The sequence below is a fragment of the Natator depressus genome, chromosome 23, assembly GCF_965152275.1.
Source record: "Natator depressus isolate rNatDep1 chromosome 23, rNatDep2.hap1, whole genome shotgun sequence".
NCBI classification, from domain to species: domain Eukaryota; kingdom Metazoa; phylum Chordata; order Testudines; family Cheloniidae; genus Natator; species Natator depressus.
In genome coordinates this window covers 5,720,307-5,737,665 of record NC_134256.1, presented here as the reverse complement: position 1 = coordinate 5,737,665, position 17,359 = coordinate 5,720,307, and the positions used below count along the sequence as shown (strand labels likewise).

The following is a 17,359-nucleotide window of genomic DNA, read 5'->3' as shown; positions in this document are numbered from 1 at the left end:
TTTTTTCAGCCCCCCTCAATTTGTTCTAAGCAAAGGCACCATATTCTGCTTACACCGGGGGAAGTGCATGAGTGTGGGGAAGGTGGGTTGGGGTTTCTGCTCATCATTAATTAGGTCTATTACAGAAGCTCCTAGAGTTCAGGGCCCCCTAGTGTCAGGCACTGCCCAGACACAGAGTGACCCACAGGAGCTGGAACTAGGGGTGCGGGGGGTGCTGCTGCACGCCCAGGCTTGAAGTGCTTTTCATTATATACAGGGTTTACAGTTTGATTCAATGGTTCTCAACACCCCCACTATACACACTGTTCCAGCACCCCTGCAGGAACCGAGATCAGGGCCCCATCGCACCGGGCGCTGCCCAGACACACAGTGATCGAGATCAGGGCCCCATCATGCCGGGCGCTGCCCAGACACACAGTGACCGAGATCAGGGCCCCTCACACCAGGCACTGTCTAGACACACAGTGACCGAGATCAGGGCCCCGTTGCGCCAGGCACTGCACAGACACACAGTGACCGAGATCAGGGCCCCTCTTCTGGAGGGCCTGTGCCAGTGTGCGCCAGGAATCCTGCCACCCCCCCAGCGCCCAGCACTGCTGCCCACACTGCGAGGGCTGAGGGAACCCACCCAGCCTATCCTTGTGGGAGCAGTCGGACCAGCCTCGCTGCTGGACAGGGTCCCGGAGCAAAGGCTTTTGGGAAATTCCCCCAGTGCCTCGTGGAAGAGCATGGCCCAGCTCAGCCAGCTGGGCCCCATGGACCCTCCCAGCCATGGTGGTTCTGTGGGCCGAGCCGGTCTCAGCCCCAGGGGATGGGAACCAGGAGCTCTGGCTGATCCCAGCTGGCTTGCTCCAGCCTGGCTCCAAGGCCCTGTGCCCGCCTCGCTCACCGCCCTGCCCTTGGCTTTGGTCTTCCTTGCCCAGGGTCACCAGCTGAACCCATCACCACGATGCCCTCACTGCAAACCAGGCCAAGATCCCTTCCCCATCATGCAACGGGGTTGCCAGTGAGAGACGGCCACACCGGCCCTCCCTGCTGAGGGAAAGGACCCTCGGGCCAGAGGGCATCCTGCTGTCCCATCCACTGGCAGCAGCTTGGACCAGGGCCAAGGGCCACCAAGGTGCTTTGAGGGGTTCAGCTAAGATGAAGCCCGGGTTTGCAGGGGACCTCTCTCCCCACGGAACCTGGGTTTAAGGGGGACCCCTTTCCCCACAGAGCCTGGGTTTGCAGGGGACCCTTCTCCTCAAATAGGCCGGGGGGCTATACATCAAACCCCACCCCATTTCCACTCTCCCCTTCCCCCCCCCGATCTTTTCCCACTCAGACCCAGGACTCCCCAGCGCCCCTTGCATCCCCCACCCCAGCTGGCTTGGAGCCTTCACCGGGATCCCTCCCCCTGCTCGGCTCTTGCGCATTGCCCTGGCAACCGGCCTCCTTTTGCCAATGCAGGCCAGATTCCAACAACCCGACCTGTCTCTACATCACGGCCCCCAATCAGAGATCCCCCCCCACCTCAGCCCCCTCGTGATCAATCCGACCCCGCCACATCCATCCTCGGTGAAAGAACAGAGACGCCACAATGCAACCGGCCCGAAAGGGATGGAGAAACCAATGGCCAAATACCCGGGTAACAGCCCAGATCCTTGATTCAGTGTCATTTCCCTCAGCCCCACGGCCAGTCATTCCAGCCCTTCCCGCGGAGCTAAGATGCCCCAGTTCTTTTAGCCTGGTGTCTGGTCTTTTATCGCTCTAATTCACGCCTTGCTTTTGGAAATCTCCTCCCTGCCGGTACATTAGCCCCATCAGTACAGCGATGATAATCCGCCGGGCCGATTCCCCAGAGGAATCTGCGTTCAGCTGCAATATTTATCGCTCCTCACCAAAAGGCCAAATGCAAACAGCTCTAAATGTTAATTACATCATGAGGGTTATGGTGGGTGAGCGTGGCTGCAAATTCACACACACGCACACCTGCACCATCCTGGGCAACAAGGACACGCCACTGCCGAGACCCAGCAAGGTGGCCCTCGGCTCCGACCCGGTGCCTGAAATTTCAGCGCCGTCCTCCACCTGGTGCTGAGGATTTCAGCCCCTGCCAGTTTCCTCTTTCATGGCGGAAAACATGGATCTGGGCGGCTTTGGAGAAAGGGCCTGGTCGCCTGGGGCTGGTGGCGAGCCGAATGCAGCCGGGCCGCTTACTGTTTGCGTTCTGGCCCCGGTGGGGGAAGACAGACAGCTCCGGCATCTTGGCCCTTTGCAAAGAGCGAGCCGCTCGATGGATATGTATTGTTTGCCGAGCCTTCCCCCGCCCCCCCCCCCGCCCTGCCCCACGCACGCAGTGTCTTTCAAATACCCCAGCTGCCACCCTCCCTTGCCCTCTGCCGGCATCCACGCCGCTTCCTTCCTGCCCTCTGCCCCCTTCACATCCTCCAGCAAAGGCTGGGAAGATCTGACAGCTTTGCCATCCTGCGTGTGTGTTTGTGTGTGTGTGTTTGTGTGTGTGTGCGGGTGTCACCCCCTCCTGTCTTCCCCCACCAAGCCGCTATCAAATGGACAGTTATTCTCGCCTCCATTTTGACACTGCAGCTGGATATAGATATGTCTGTTGCAATTTTTTTGTGTGTCGCGGGGGGGACGGACACACAGGGAAAAGGGAGGAGAGGGCTGGGATTTTACATCTCCTCCCCCCCCCAGCTTGAAGGCTGCAGATGCTTGCCGGTGCCCAGCATTTCACGGCAATCAGATTATTATTTTTTAACGCTAGGATTGCGGGGGGGTGGGGGGTGGGGGCTCAGTCCCAGGTGGGGAATCTGAGCAATAGGGTTTACATGCTAGATGGAGGGGGGTGGCTTGGGCAAGAGGGGGGCAGGATAGAGGGGAAATCTCCATCCATGGGGTGGGGGGGCAGGATGGAGAGGTGGGTTCCCCATCCGTAGGGTGCAAGGCAGGATGGGGGGAATTGCCTATCCTTGAGGTGGGGGGGATGGGCAAGATGGAGGGGAAATCTCCATCTGTGAGATGGGGGGCAGAATAGGGGTAGGATCACCATCTGTGGGGTGGGGGGAAGGATGGGGGGGTGGTATCCCCATCTGTGGGGGACAGGATGGGGCACATCCCCATCTGTGGGGGGGGCAGGATGGGGGGATCACCATCCTTGGAGGGGGCAGGCTGTGGGGTGGGGATCCCCTCTCCAAGTGGGTGGGTTGGAAGCAGAGAAGGGGATAGTTGGGGGGCAGATCGGGTTGGTGTGGGGAAGGGGGGGTGGAGCAGGAGACCCCTGTCCTTGGGGCGGGAGGTGGGAGTGGAGCGGGGGGGGGCAGGCTGGCGTTCGCGGGGAGGGGGGGTGGAGAATCTGCCCTGGCAGCACAGGTCCCGCAGTGGGAAGTGGGGTGCTGCAGACTCCCCCCTTTCACCCTCCCCCCCCCCCGTGGCTCACCTCCTGTGTTGCTGCGCTTGGTGCTGATGGCCTCGGTGGGGGTCTCCAGGGGCCTCTTCCTGGAGTCGGGGGGGTCCGATTCCATGTGGGGGGGCGGCGGCTGCTGGGGCTGCTGGTGGGACGCCGAGAAGATGCCGTTCTGGTGCACGGAGCCGCCTGCCATCATCTTCATCCTCAGGGCGAATCTCCCACCCCCTGCTCGGGATCCGGCCGCCTCGCCAGGAGGAGGAGGAGGAAGAGGGAGGATGCACGGGCGCGGGGGGGGGAGGGGGAGTAGAGAAGGGAGGGGGAGGAGGGATGCACGGGATGGGGGGCAAGGGGGTGCACTGGGGTAGGGACAGAGGGGTGCACGGGGTGGGGGCAGAGGGGGGTGCACGGGGTGGGGGCAGAGCCTAGGGGTGCTCGGAGTGGGGGGCAGAGGGGGGTTCAGGAGGCGGGAAGAGGGGGGTTCAGGAGGGGGGAATGGGGGGCACGGGTGGGGGACTGAGGGGGGTGCACAGGGGGGTGCACGGGGAGGAGAGGAGCCTCCAGATGCAATTGACAAAGGAGGGCAGCTCGAGCAGCCGGGCTCAGGGGGGTGATACGAGCCCCCCCCCACCGCTTCCCTCTCGCCCCCAGCCCCCACGGGAAGGAAGGGGGGTGCAAGGCGGGCGGCGGGGGCTTGGGGAGGAACAAACACAAAGGAGGCAGGAAGAGAGGGATGGAGGCGGCGCGGAAGGGCGCAAAGGACCCTCCGCTCCCCCCCAGCAGAGGGGCTCCGCGGGCTGCCCCCCGGGGGCAGGTGGGGGGAAAGGCGGCGGAAGGATTGAGCAGGTCTGGAGGGAGCTGGGGCGGAAGGGCCGGCCGCGGGCACAGGCGAAGCGCTAAAACCTCCCACGATCGCTGCAGCCCGAGGCGGAGAGCGCGGCCGCCGGTCCCCAGTGCAGCATCCTCGCCCCAGCGGCCCGGCTCGGCCGAGCTCGGCCCTGACGTCGGAGACGCCCCCGCCCCTCCCCCCGCCCCAGCACATTGGCTGGCGGCCCGGCCCGGCCCGGCCCAGCTGTCTGCGGCTCCTCGGAGCTGGGGGGCAGGTGCGGGGACGGGGCTGGGCGGGGGGGGCGTGACACGGGTGGGGGCGGAGCTGGCAGAGGGGGGCAAGAGAGGGGTGTGTTTGGGCGTGGGCCACTGTCATCCGTCTATCCCGCTACACCCCCTCTACCTAGGGATAGACCTGTCAGCCCCTCCCCACACACCTGTCTGCCCCCACACACCCCGATCCATCCCCATACCGCTCATCTATCCCTCCCTCCATCCATCTGCCCCTCTGCACACACCTGTCTGCCCCCCCACACTCCAATCCGTCCCCATAAACCCCATCTATCCCTCCATCCATCTGCCCCTCCCCACACACCTGTCTGCCCCCACACACCCCGATCCATCCCCATACCCCGCATCTATCCCTCCATCCATCTGCCCCTCCCCACACACCTGTCTGTCCCCCCACACTCCGATCCATCCACCCATCCACATAAACCCCCATCTATCCATCCATCTATCAACCTGTCCCTTCCTACCCACCTGCCTGGCCCCATATACCCCGATCCATCTATCCATCCCCATACTCCCCCAGCTATCCGTCCATCCATCCATCTGTCCCTCCCTACCCACCTGTCTGCCCCCACACACCCTGATCCATCTATCCATCCCCTACACCCCCATCTATCCATCCCTCCATCCATCAATCTAACCCCCCCCAAACACCTGCCTGGCTCCATACACCCCAATCCATCTATCCGTCCCCATACATCCCCATCTATCCATCCATCTATCGATCTGTCCCTCCCTACCCATCTGCCTGATCCCATACACCCCAATCCATCCACCCATCCCCATACACCTGCATCTACCCATCCATCCATCTGTCCCTTCTTACACACCTGTCTGCCCCCACACACCCTGATCCATCTATCTGTCCCCCTGCAGCCCCATCAATCCATCCATCTATAGACCTGTCCCTTCCTACCCACCTGCCTGGCCCCATACACATCCATCCATCCATCCATCTCTCCCTACACACCTGCCTGTCCCCATAGTCCCCGATTCATCTATGCATCCCCACAGACACCCATCAATCTATCTGTCGATGGATCTATCCCCTCATACTCACCCATCTATCCCTATACACATCTCTATCTATGCATCTATCAATCTATCGAATGATCGATCTATCCTCAAACACCCCAATCCATTTATCCATCCCTGTACACACCCCATCTAGCTATCTACACAGTGTTGCTATAGCGATGTTGGTCCCAGGATATTAGAGACACAAGGTGGGTGAAGAAATGTCTTTTATTGGACCAGCTTCCATTCTTGAGAGAGACAAGTTTTCAAGCTCTTCTTCAGGTCTGTCTATCAGTCTGTCTGTCTGGCCAGTGTGTCTCCTAGCTCTTTCTCTGATTTGGGGGATCTGATAAAATATATGCCAGCAAACATTTAATATTGTTTATATAATATGAGCCTAGTAGGAAGTATTTCCACAATTTAAAAACAAAACAAAAAGAAAAAACAAACCAAGAAACCAAAAACTGTGAAAACCAATGTCTTAAAATGGATGTACCTTGCTCTGGAGTGACAACAGCCATTCCCTGGAGTGCCAGACACCCATCCCCAGGAGTGACAACACCCATCCCCAGGTGTGCCAGACACCCATCCCCGGGAGTGCCCAACACCCATCCCCTGGATTGACAACACCCATCCTCTGGAGTGCCCGACACCCATCCCCAGGAGTGACAACACCCATCCCCTGGAGTGCCGGACACCCATCCCAGGGAATGCCTGACACCCATCCCTGGGAGTGACAACACCCATCCCCTGGAGTGCCAGACACCCATCCCCTGGAGTGCAGGATACCCATCCCCAGGAGTGACAACACCCATCCCCAGGTGTGCCAGACACCCATCCCCAGGAGTGACAACACCCATCCCCAGGTGTGCCATCCCCGGGAGTGCCCAACACCCATCCCCTGGATTGACAACACCCATCCTCTGGAGTCCCTGATACCCATCCCCTGGAGTGCCGGACACCCATCCCCTGGAGTGCCGGACACCCATCCCAGGGAATGCCTGACACCCATCCCTGGGAGTGACAACACCCATCCCCTGGAGTGCCAGACACCCATCCCCTGGAGTGCAGGATACCCATCCCCAGGAGTGACAACACCCATCCCCAGGTGTGCCAGACACCCATCCCCAGGAGTGACAACACCCATCCCCAGGTGTGCCATCCCCGGGAGTGCCCAACACCCATCCCCTGGATTGACAACACCCATCCTCTGGAGTGCCCGACACCCATCCCCTGGAGTGCCGGACACCCATCCCAGGGAATGCCTGACACCCATCCCTGGGAGTGACAACACCCATCCTCTGGAGTGCCGGACACCCATCTCCTGCAGTAATAAGGACCCTGAAGGTGAAACTGACCATAGACATGCTGTGGACATGGGGAATGCCCAGCTGATCAATCACTGCCATGTGTGGTAACTCCTTTTTGAAAAAGGCCTGATCCTCCAACATCAATGACCGGGTGAAATAAAATATGGGGAACCCTGTCACGGGGGCAGGAACGGCAGACAGCTTCATGCCAGGGGCTGGTAGGTTTTAGAAGGCTGGTGTCTTTGGAGTCGAGGTAGAAAATGAACACAAATGGGTCTTCTATAAGGACAGGTGCAGGTAGGAATGAAACTTTGATGTGGAAAGTCCACGGGTGCTAATGACTCAGTACAAAGTGAAAGGGAAACGAAGGGTGTTAATTGTGATAAGTGAACTGGATTTTAATAGGTTTCCCCTTTTAACAAGCTCGGGTATCCTTGTTATCTGTTTGGAGCCTGATCCACGGAACACTTTCAAGCAGAGCGTGGTCCCATTGGCTCCCATACAGACGAGATCCCCTAGCCCAATAGGGCAAACTGGAGGAGTCCTGGGTTGGCGTTGTGTTAGGTATAGCAGCAGGCAGACCACACCTGTTGGCCGCGTGGAGACGGGCTGCAGTAGGCCGGCTTGCCATGTCCATTCATTTGTCCACAAGAAACCAAAATCTTCTGGAAAACCTGGATGCGATGAGTGAAAATTTCCATTTGGTCAAAAAAGCCTTTTTCTGTCAACCCCGCCCCACTCCTCAATTTCTTCATAACTTAAATTTTTCAACCAGCATCGTTTTGTGAACCCCACTCTGGATTTTTCAGGAAAAGACCATCTGTGGCGAGCTTGGCTACCCTCTCACTGACCCAGGTGTGAATCCGGAATAACTCCACTGGTGTGAGCGGGACTGATTCCCCTCTCACTGACCCAGGTGTGAATCCGGAATAACTCCACTGGTGTGAGCGGGACTGATTCCCCTCTCACTGACCCAGGTGTGAATCCGGAATAACTCCACTGGTGTGAGCGGGACTGATTCCCCTCTCACTGACCCAGGTGTGAATCCGGAATAACTCCACTGGTGTGAGCGGGACTGATTCCCCTCTCACTGACCCAGGTGTGAATCCGGAATAACTCCACTGGTGTCAGCGGGAATGATTCCCCTCTCCCTGACCCAGGTGTGAATCCGGAATAACTCCACTGGTGTCAGCGGCAGAACTGGTAAATGAGAGAATCAGCAAGACATTACAGCATTCTGCACCGGCGTGCCGTGCCCAGGGCCGGACAGTTTCACTTTCTAGTTTGGGTCCATTTCACACTGGGATTCCCCAGCCTTTTTCCCCTGCTGCCCTTGGGATATTGCACCCAAGCCCGACCCACAGGGGGAAGCGCCGGGGAAGTGAAATAACTCCTGCAAACTCTGGCTAGGAGACTGTGTAAATGAGGGGCTGATGGTTGTATTTTGCGTCCGAAAACCTCACATTTGATCTTAAATTCATTTCATGCTCTCCCTGGTTCTTATCTGGCCCCGATCACCATGGCATCTGGGTGCCTCCTGGCTCTGCAGTGAGTGACGCGACTGACACCTGCCCCGTGCGGTTCGTTCCCTCTGCAGGGACTGTGCTGTGGAGTGGGTTGTTTTGGGTAGGGTGTTTGGGTTTACAGGTACACACTGCACTGTGGGGATGTCAGAGCAAGTGAAGGAGGGCGACGGGGGTGGGCAGGGGGACCAGGATGGTCCTAGTTCATTCCACAGGCTGGGACCGGCTCCCACCCAGACAAACTTCACCCTGACAATGGAGAGTCCCACCAGGCCAGAGAAGCAGAGCTGTCCCACCCCAGCACTTTCAGCTCTTTTCCATCCCTGGGTGCCTTGAAGATCAGGGCCAAGCCTTTGCCCTGCATGAGGAGTCGCTGTAGAGAGAGGAGGACAGAACTCACCGGAGGCAGTGTGGCCTAGTGGGTACAACATTGGCCTGGCCTGGTGGGTGACCTTCCCCGTGCCTCAGTTTCCCCCGCCGTGCAATGGGGATAATGATCCTTGTGAAGCACTTTGGGAGCTACTGAGGACCAGCGCTCAATGAGATTAGTATCACTAATTGGGAAGAGGCCCATTCAGAGAGGTCATTTTTGGTGACCTCGGCTTGCTTCTGTTTTTATAATAGATCACAGAGCCAGAGACGCGTAAGCCTGGCAGGGACCTCGAGAGGCCTCGAGTCCAGCCCCCTGCACTCATGGCAGGAGCACGAAGTAATTTGCCTGCCCCTGCCAGGTGTGAGGCCAATGGAGATTCTGCAGCCTCCCTGGGCGATTTGTTCCACCGCGACGTGGCTTTGGCAACACGATGCCGGCACACGGCATGCTCTTGGCACAGTGTTTCCAGCCATTCCCCCAGCCCTAAGCTAGCCCTGGAGACCCCATAAGCCTAAGGGGTGGCACGTTGAGTTGAAACCCTAGCGAGCATGCAGCTCACATCTTCCCGCTACTGAGCCTTTCGCCACCTAGCCCTGGCCTTGCTCCCTAGATGAGCTGCCTGCCCCCCTATCTGTGACCACTCCACAACCCTGCCCTCCTGGGACACAGGCCAGGATCCCTGATCCCCAGCTTCCAAGTGACATCTGGCAAATAGTCATTGACCCCCCATTTGCTGGAAGGAATTGCAGGCCACGTCCCTCTCTAGCAGCTGGCCCAAAGACAAGGGCAACAACTCCGGCAGGAACCATCCCTAGCTCCTGTTGTCAGGCGGATCTCAAAGCGCTTTCCCTGGGACATTGTGCGGATGGGGAAATGGAGGCTCACATGGGCAGTGCGGGGAGGGGGCTTGTGTTATGGCTGCATGTGATAGAACCGCCTGGTGTTTTTTTAATTCACCTGGTGCCAAACCATCCTTTAAAACAGCTTCTTTCCCCCTTACAAACCAGGCTCAGCGGTGGATCAGGGCGTCCTCCACCCAGCTGGGTCGGCAGCTGTAGCCAGGCGAATCCCCATGAGAAATACAGGCTCCGATGGGTCATGATGCAGGTGTGATCAGCCATCAGACCAAGCTGCCCGGGGAAGTGGTGGGGTCTCCATCTCTTGACGGCTCCAGTTCAGGGGAGCTGAGGGATTGGAATGACCTGGGCTATACAGGGGGGCAGGTTATTGGGTCCTTTTGCTGACAGATGCTGCCCGCTGTCAGGTGAACATGGGCGGCACATGAATGCCCCCTTTGGGTAGCAGGCTAGCCCCACCCAGCCCTGCCCCTTCTGCCCCCCCTCACCCATCAGAGCCCTGAGGGCCCTCCTCCCACAACTGGAGGAGCCCCAGCCAAATCACCCCGAGCACCAGGCCGCCTTCTGGCCCTGAGCGCTGGCCCAAGCCCTCAGCTGCCAGGCTGCCCGACTAGCCCCCAGGGCACCGGCCAGCCCCCGAGTGCCGTCCTGGCCCACAGGCCACTGAGTGGCTGGCCCCAAGCCACCCCCTGATCTCCTATACCCGCCACCCATGCAGGTGGGACGTGACGAGGGGTCCTTCAGAGCGGCAAGGACGGGGCTCCCAGAGGGAGGGAACTCCCAGCAGCTGCAGCCACTCCCAGCTGTCTCCAGTGACCCCCCCAGGGGTGAGAGGCTGGGGTGTAATTCCAGGCCAGCAGTGAGGCAGAGGCCCCCCACCTCACCCCGGGGGATGTTGCTGGTTGCAAAGTCTCACCCTGCAGGAGGGTCGACTCAGCCAAAAGCAGCTTCTGTCGGACAATGTGGGCTGTGAGGCAGGGCGATCAGGCAGTGATGTTCGGCTTGGATGAGTGGGTATAGGGGTAGTTTGATATAGAGATGGGGTTTTTTGGGTGGGGCAGTTGTGGGTTTTAGGCACAGGACTCCTGGGTTCTCTTTTCGGCTCTGGGAGGGGAGTGGGGTCCAGTGGTTAGAGCAGGGGGGCTGGGAACCAGGACTCCTGGGTCCTAGCCCAGCTCTGGGAAGGGAGTGGGGTCCAGTGGTTAGAGCAGGGGGGCTGGGAACCAGGACTCCTGGGTCCTAGCCCAGCTCTGGGAAGGGAGTGGGGTCCAGTGGTTAGAGCAGGGGGGCTGGGAACCAGGACTCCTGGGTTCTAGCCCAGCTCTGGGAAGGGTGTGGCTCTGATGGTGGGAGTGGCGGGGCTAGGCGGGAGGATTCGTGGGATCTTTCCCCAGCTGTGGGGTTAGCGCAGCGAAGGTTGGGGAATCAGGACTCCTGGGTTCTATTCCCAGCAACGAGAGAGAGCGTGGGCTGGTGGTTAGAGCGGTGTCAGGGAGAAAGAGGAAGCAAGGGGGTGACCATGAAATAACAGCTTAAAATAAAGCCGGGGGGGTGGGGGAGGCTTTGCTCTAGTAGGTGGATACACAAGGCTTTATGGAAGGGCCCTGGCTCCCCGCTCCAGTTCCCAGCGTCCTTGCTGGGGGAAGCCAGTGCCAATGGGCCCCTGCCACCTGGGACAAGTCCAGCCAGTTGGCTGCTGTGTGGATGCCACCCTGCAGAGCTGGCGAGGGTCGTGCCGCACAGGAACGCCATTTCCCGGGGAGCGCCGGCAGAGCTGAGGAGAGGCAAAGGGGCCCCGGACTCCTCGGGGGATAGACCTTGGGGTGCAGGAGGAGAAGAGCCGGAGTGGCTCTGTGCCCCTCGCTGGAATGGATTCTGGGGGAAACCCCAGGGAGGGGCAAACCTGCCCTGGATCCCTGGGCCCCCCTGGAACAGGTCTGGCTGCAGCCAGCGCCCGGGGAGGGCAGGGAAAGGGCCGACTTGGATGGCTGAGGCTGAGTCCCGCCGGGCACTGGGGACCTCCCTGGTGTCCCGGCCTGGGCCGAACAGGGGGAGCTGGGAGCAGATGGGCCCTTTCATCCTGCCAGGCGGAGCTGCAGCCTTTGGCTGGGCTCAATAGCGTCAGGGGGAGGAGGGGAGGCGGCCGAGCGCGGCTCCTGAATGCTAAACGGCTCCCGCATTGTGTGCGCCGCCCCATCTGTCCCTTCGCGCTCGGCTATTGTCCACGGCCGCCACATCTGGACTCCGTGCACCCCTCCCCCACCACACGGCCTCCAGGGACACAGAGGCCCCCCCCCCGCCCTCTTTGTGTCCCGGTACCAGGGCCAGGCTGCCAAAGGGTCTCACCCATGGGGCACCAAGTGGGCAGGGAGCACCCCTCTTCCTCAGGGCCGCCCTGCGGGGAGAGGGGCCTGGGGGGAAACTGCACAGGGTTGGGGAGCACCCCAAGCACCGAACTGGGCCCAGCACTGACTGTGAGGGGAAAGCACCCCCTGCTGAACCCCTCTCACCCTGCTCCCTGCAGCACAGCACCCCCTAGCGCTGCATTGGGGTCAGCACTGACTGTGAGGGGAGAGCGCCCCCTGCTGAACCCCTCCCACCCTGCTCCCTGCAGCACAGCGCCCCCTAGCGCTGCATTGGGGTCAGCACTGACTGTGAGGGGAGAGCGCCCCCTGCTGAACCCCTCCCACCCTGCTCCCTGCAGCACAGCGCCCCCTAGCGCTGCATTGGGGTCAGCACTGACTGTGAGGAGAGAGCGCCCCCTGCTGAACCCCTCCCACCCTGCTCCCTGCAGCACAGCGCCCCCTAGTGCCACACTGGGCCCAGCAGTGACTGCGAGGGGAGAGCGCCCCCTGCTGAGCCCCTCCCAACCCGCTCCCTGCAGCCCAGCGCCCCCTAGCGCCTCACTGGGGCATTGTGGGTAATATTAACAGCCCTGCTTACTGGAAAACGCAACCCATTTCGTCAATTCTCAGAATTTTTCTTGGAAAGGTCCCATGGCAAAGCTGCTTAATGTAGCTTATGGGAGCAAAGCAGCTCGCAGCCCAAGTCAGGATCCCGTGCGTCTCCCCCTCTTCCCTTCCCTGGGCTCAGGGTTCTGGGCGCTGGGCCCCTCGCACTGGAGGACAGAGTCCCCCCTCTCCTCCCCCCCAAAAAAACCCTTCCAGTCTATTGGCTGAGTCCAGCGTCGCTAATCTCCTCTCTCTGCCCTGTGATCTCCAGCGGCTGCCACCCCTGTGGCTCACAGATTCCAAGGCCAGACGGGACCCGTGTGCCCATCTTAGGGAGGGTCTACCCTGGGCACTTACCCTGGCACAGCTGTGTTGCTCTGGCGGTGCGAACCATCCGCACTGCGGAGAGGTGGCGCTAGACTGACCGAACCCGCGGTGGGGAGGAATTCTTCCATCACCCCAGCGACCATCTGCCGGGAAGGTGGGTTACCGATGCCAACGGGAGAACCCCTCCCAGCAGCCCAGCTGAGCCAGTCTAGTATTTAATGAGAGCGATGGATCCTTCCTAAAAATGGGGGGGAGGGGCTACCGGTGCCCAAACGGTGGCCCCGCCCCCCATACTGCACAAGCCCTCGCCCCCAAGCCACCCCTTCCCCATGAGCCCCCACCTCCCACTCGCCCCAAGCCCCCATCCTCGCACCGTCCCCTTCCCCTGAGGCCTTCCCCTGCCCGGCCTCTTCCCCCAAGACCCGTCTCCCCCATTGCTCACCCTTACAGCAGGTTAGAGGTGGTGGGGCCGTGACCCCTGGTCCCGCGCCCCTGTATTTTAAGTGTAGACACAGCTGCAGGCCAGTTACCTGCCCCAAAATAATTCCTAGCACAGCTTTTTTAGGAAAACATCTGATCCTAATTTTAAAATGGCCAGTGCTGGAGAATCCACCACGGCCCCCAGCCAGCGAGTTGCTCCCATGCTTAATCACCTGTTAAAAAAATCACACATTATGTCTGAACTGGTCTCACTTCCAGTGGTGGATGCAGAGTTAGTGGGGCCCTGTGCTCAGCTTCATTTTGGGGGCCCCGCCTTGGGACCCAGCCAAGAAAAAGCACATTCTCTCTTATCTCCCCCCCCACCTTTGTTTTTCATTCTTTTTTTCCTTCATCCTCCTCCTATAAGTAATAGCAAGTAAATGAAAGTAAAGTTGACAGTTTTTCTAGTCTAATTTATTTCTCCACAGACCACTTGAAAATCGCTGGAGGTCTTGGCGAACCACTTAATGATCTTTCCAAATATTGTTTGTACCGTTAGCTAACTAGTTTAGAGCACTTTGGATAAGAGCCCTTAAGAAAACATTGGGGTGCAGGGTCTGGGAGGGAGTTAGGATGCAGGAGGGGGCTCCGGGCTGGGGGTGCAGGGTCTGGGAGGGAGTTAGGGTGCAGGAGCAGGCTGGGGGTTGGGGTGCAGGGTCTGACCAGGAGTTAGGGTGCGGGAGGGGGCTCAGGGCTGGGGCAGGAGGTTGGGGTGTGGAGCGCTTACCTGGGGCAGCTCCCATTTGGTGCGAGGGGTGCAGGTGGGGTGGGTGGGTTGCAGGCGTCAGGGAGGGCAGAGGGCTGGGGGGATGACGGCGTGCACCGGTGCAGGAGTCAGGGCTGGGGTCGTGGGGTGCTCCTGGCCCCCAGCCCCGCCCCCCGCCCTGAGAGCAGGCTGGGCTGGGGCCCCTTTGGCAACCCGGTGCTGGTTCTGTGGGAAGGAGCAGAAAAGAGCATGGGGCTGCAGTATACGCTGGCATGGGCTTTCTTTGCCCTGGTTTGCTGTAAGTGTGAACAGTGAGAGATTGCTAGTCACAGGGCAGTGGGCGGGGTTATGCAAATTAGGAGCATACAGCGAAACCAGCCAGAGGAAGGCAGCTGCAAGACTTGTCTGTCTTTGAACAGAATTGTGTGTTCAGGGTTCTCGCTTTGAATCCTGCCCCTGGAGTCATGTCGGGGGAGTGACCTCACGTGGAGTCACCTAGTGATGGTGTTTGTTGCAGGGCTGGGAGCTGGTCACGGTGAGGTAGAGAGCATGGGGTGCAGGGGTGGGCGCACGTCACAGAGTCTCAGCATTGTTTCTCCACTCTTTGAACTAAAATCAAGCGTAGAACATAGCTATTATACGAACCATGTACCCTCATCTCTCAATGTCTGTACTTTGACCTGTTAACCTTTTACCCCCAATGGGGGATATTGCAGATTATGTATTCCTTATGCTATCTGATCCTAAACTGAATTTTGCACCCCTTGATAATCTGTACCTCATTCCCTCATAACCAGAAACTTCTATGCTTAAACTCTGTACCATTTTTTTCAATTTTAACATCATCTTAATAAAATTATTAAATTTGTTCTTATCAGTTTAATCTCTGATAGGCCCTGTCTAAGGACTGTGTATTAAATTGTTTTTTGGAACAGGGGGCTGGGCTAGGAGCTTGCTCCCCCCTGGTATTGCAGTGCCATGAGGAACGATGCGACTCCCTCTGGGGAGAATCTTCTGGTCAGAAAAACAGAAAGAGTTTCACTGGGATGGTGGTTCTTTAAAGGGGATTTTTTTAAATAGTTGAAAAAGCTGAACTCTTTGGCTCAGGGCTGGAGATGTGTGTATGTCTGGGGGGAGGGGGAACTTGGGTCTGGGTAGCAGCACATGAGAGCAGAGACCCCCTGGTCTGCGGCTCCCTTCCCTTGGCCTTTTTCCAGGGGCTCCAGCAGCAGTGCACGCCAGGGACTGCACCTGCACTGCCCAGTGTCCAGAGGTGCCAGACAGGTGCAGACGTGGTGCACGGGGCCGCCAGCGCCAGCCTGCAGCAGGAGTCCCGGGAGCCAGCAGGAGCCCGGCTCACCGACTGGCAGAGCACAGCTCTTAAACTGCTCCCTCCCTGCTCTCCCCCGCAGCGGTCCCCCCTGCAGGGAGTGCTGGGCGGTGCTGGGCTGCCCAGCCCTGGGGCCCCCAGTAGTGGGGGGGGGGCCCATGCCAGGGTACTGTGTGTTTCATTGTAAATCCGCCTCTGCTTGCTTCAGGGCATCAGACCCTTGTCTGGTGTCAGACCCTTGTCTGCCAGGAGTCCTTTATTAGCGAATTTCTGTTCCCCGGGCTGGAGGGGTCCTCCTAAACTGGGATCAAGTCACCCTTGAGCCTTCTCTGACAGATCCAGCCCCTGGACAACTACCTACAGAGGGAAGAGTTAAGGGCCCCTCCCCATGGCCTCTGACTGGTTGGGGGCTGGGCTTTATTAGGTTCCTGGATTCCCCTTGGCTTCAGAGCTAGCAAGGGACTCCTGGGTTCCTCGGGCATCCCCCTGGCTGGGGGTGACGCTGCATGCTGGCAGACAGGCCTGCCTGTGTCAGCAGCCTGGCACCTGCTGGCCATGGCAGGGGATACGGCAAAAAGGATTTACCTTAAAGGATGCGGTGAGGAGGAAATCGGTTCTATTGTCCCGGCCTGAAACAAAGCGTCACTAAAAACACCTGCATGGGCCAATGGGGGGACACTGAGCTATTGACTCAGCCTGCTGGCGGTGTGCTGGTTTATTAACCATCATAAGGAATTAATTATTTTATGCATTCTGGTAGCGCCTCAGAGCCCCAGTCATGGGTCAGGCCCACACTGTGTCAGGCGCTGTACATTTTATTGCTATTAGGTGTGTTATGGTAGCACCTTGGTGCCCCAGTCTTGCACCAGGCCCCCATGGCGTTAGGGGCTGTACAAAGCCACCCCAAGGAGTGAAATGGGTTCATTTTTTGTTCCGTGCTTAGCCAGCCCCTGGCACAGCCAGGTGCTGACCAATGACTGGGGCTCCGGGGCAATACAGTAAAATGAAGAATCACCATCGTTATTATTATTAATTACTCCCCCCCCCCGGCCTCCTGCTAATTCTTTAATTTGTTTCAACCTTTGGAAGCCGACTGGCTGGTCAGTTTGACCTTTTGTTCCTAGTCAGTTTCAGGCTTTGGGTCCCAGCCACTAGGTCAGTGAGGATCTTGGGATCAGCGCTTGGTCCCCCCTCAGCTTCCACCCCTGAAGCGAAAGGAGTAATGCTGAAGCCAGCAGCGGTAGGGCATTATCATCCTCTGACATGTGCCAGCCACCAGACAGGGTCAAAGACCCACAGACACAGGGGACTTCCATTGCCCTTCCTCTCATGGCAGAACAAAGGATCACACCACACAGCATTAACCCGGGGTTTGGGGCACAGGCGCAATGGACCCATGCTGGAGTCACAGGATCACAGCCTGAATCCATCACTGTGAGAGGGGGGAGCTGCCCTGGGTGTAACTGACACAGCAATGCTGCCTGAGTCTGCTGAGAGCCTGAGCCCCTTGCTGTGAGAGGGGGAGCTGCCCCAGGCATCCCAACAAGATGCTGACTCCCAGTCCCACTGCTCCCGGGGCCCGGCCCAGACAACCCCACCCCAGCGGAGGACTTTGTGCAGAGCAGGAGAGGAAGAGCACTTGGAGTCAAGCTCCATGCGCCCATCGGCTGTTGCGGTAAGCGCTGATCCCCTCAGCTGCCCAGTGCCCCCACCTCACTGGGGTGGAGAGAGGAGCTTGGGTGTGGGGAGGGGAAAGTCCCCTTTGTCCCTGGCCATTGCTGCTGCTCCCCTGAGGCTCAGGACCTTCTGTTGGGGGCAGGGAGCCAACAGACAGGGGTGAATCTTGCAGCCCCATCCCCCATGAAGCCTGGTGAACCCCTCACCAGTGGGGAGATAACAGGGGACCCTAAAAGAGACCCTAGACCTAGCCCGCTTCCCTACCCCTTCTCCCCAGGACTGCTCC

At 59.1% G+C, this 17,359-nt stretch overlaps 1 protein-coding gene, 1 long non-coding RNA gene and 1 pseudogene across 2 annotated transcripts in view; 1 reads left to right on the top strand and 2 right to left on the bottom strand.

The window, feature by feature from the left end:
• The window catches only part of NOVA2 (NOVA alternative splicing regulator 2), a 35,846-nt gene extending 32,172 nt beyond the window's left edge, over positions 1-3,674 (bottom strand). The window contains exon 1 of the mRNA XM_074937037.1: positions 3,437-3,674. Within this exon, the coding sequence (XP_074793138.1) occupies positions 3,437-3,608 (172 nt within the window). The 5' untranslated portion in view covers positions 3,609-3,674. The remainder of the gene's footprint in view (positions 1-3,436) is intronic.
• Positions 3,675-7,288: 3,614 nt separating this feature from the next.
• On the bottom strand, positions 7,289-13,075 carry LOC141976509 (uncharacterized). The gene is made up of 3 exons (XR_012636112.1): positions 12,911-13,075; positions 9,750-9,929; positions 7,289-7,523 (listed from the first exon to the last, which is right to left on the bottom strand). It is a non-coding gene; the product is annotated as an uncharacterized LOC141976509 (long non-coding RNA).
• A 1,833-nt stretch (positions 13,076-14,908) lies between these two features.
• On the top strand, positions 14,909-15,081 carry LOC141976913 (U2 spliceosomal RNA; annotated as a pseudogene).
• The last annotated feature ends 2,278 nt before the right edge of the window (positions 15,082-17,359 follow it).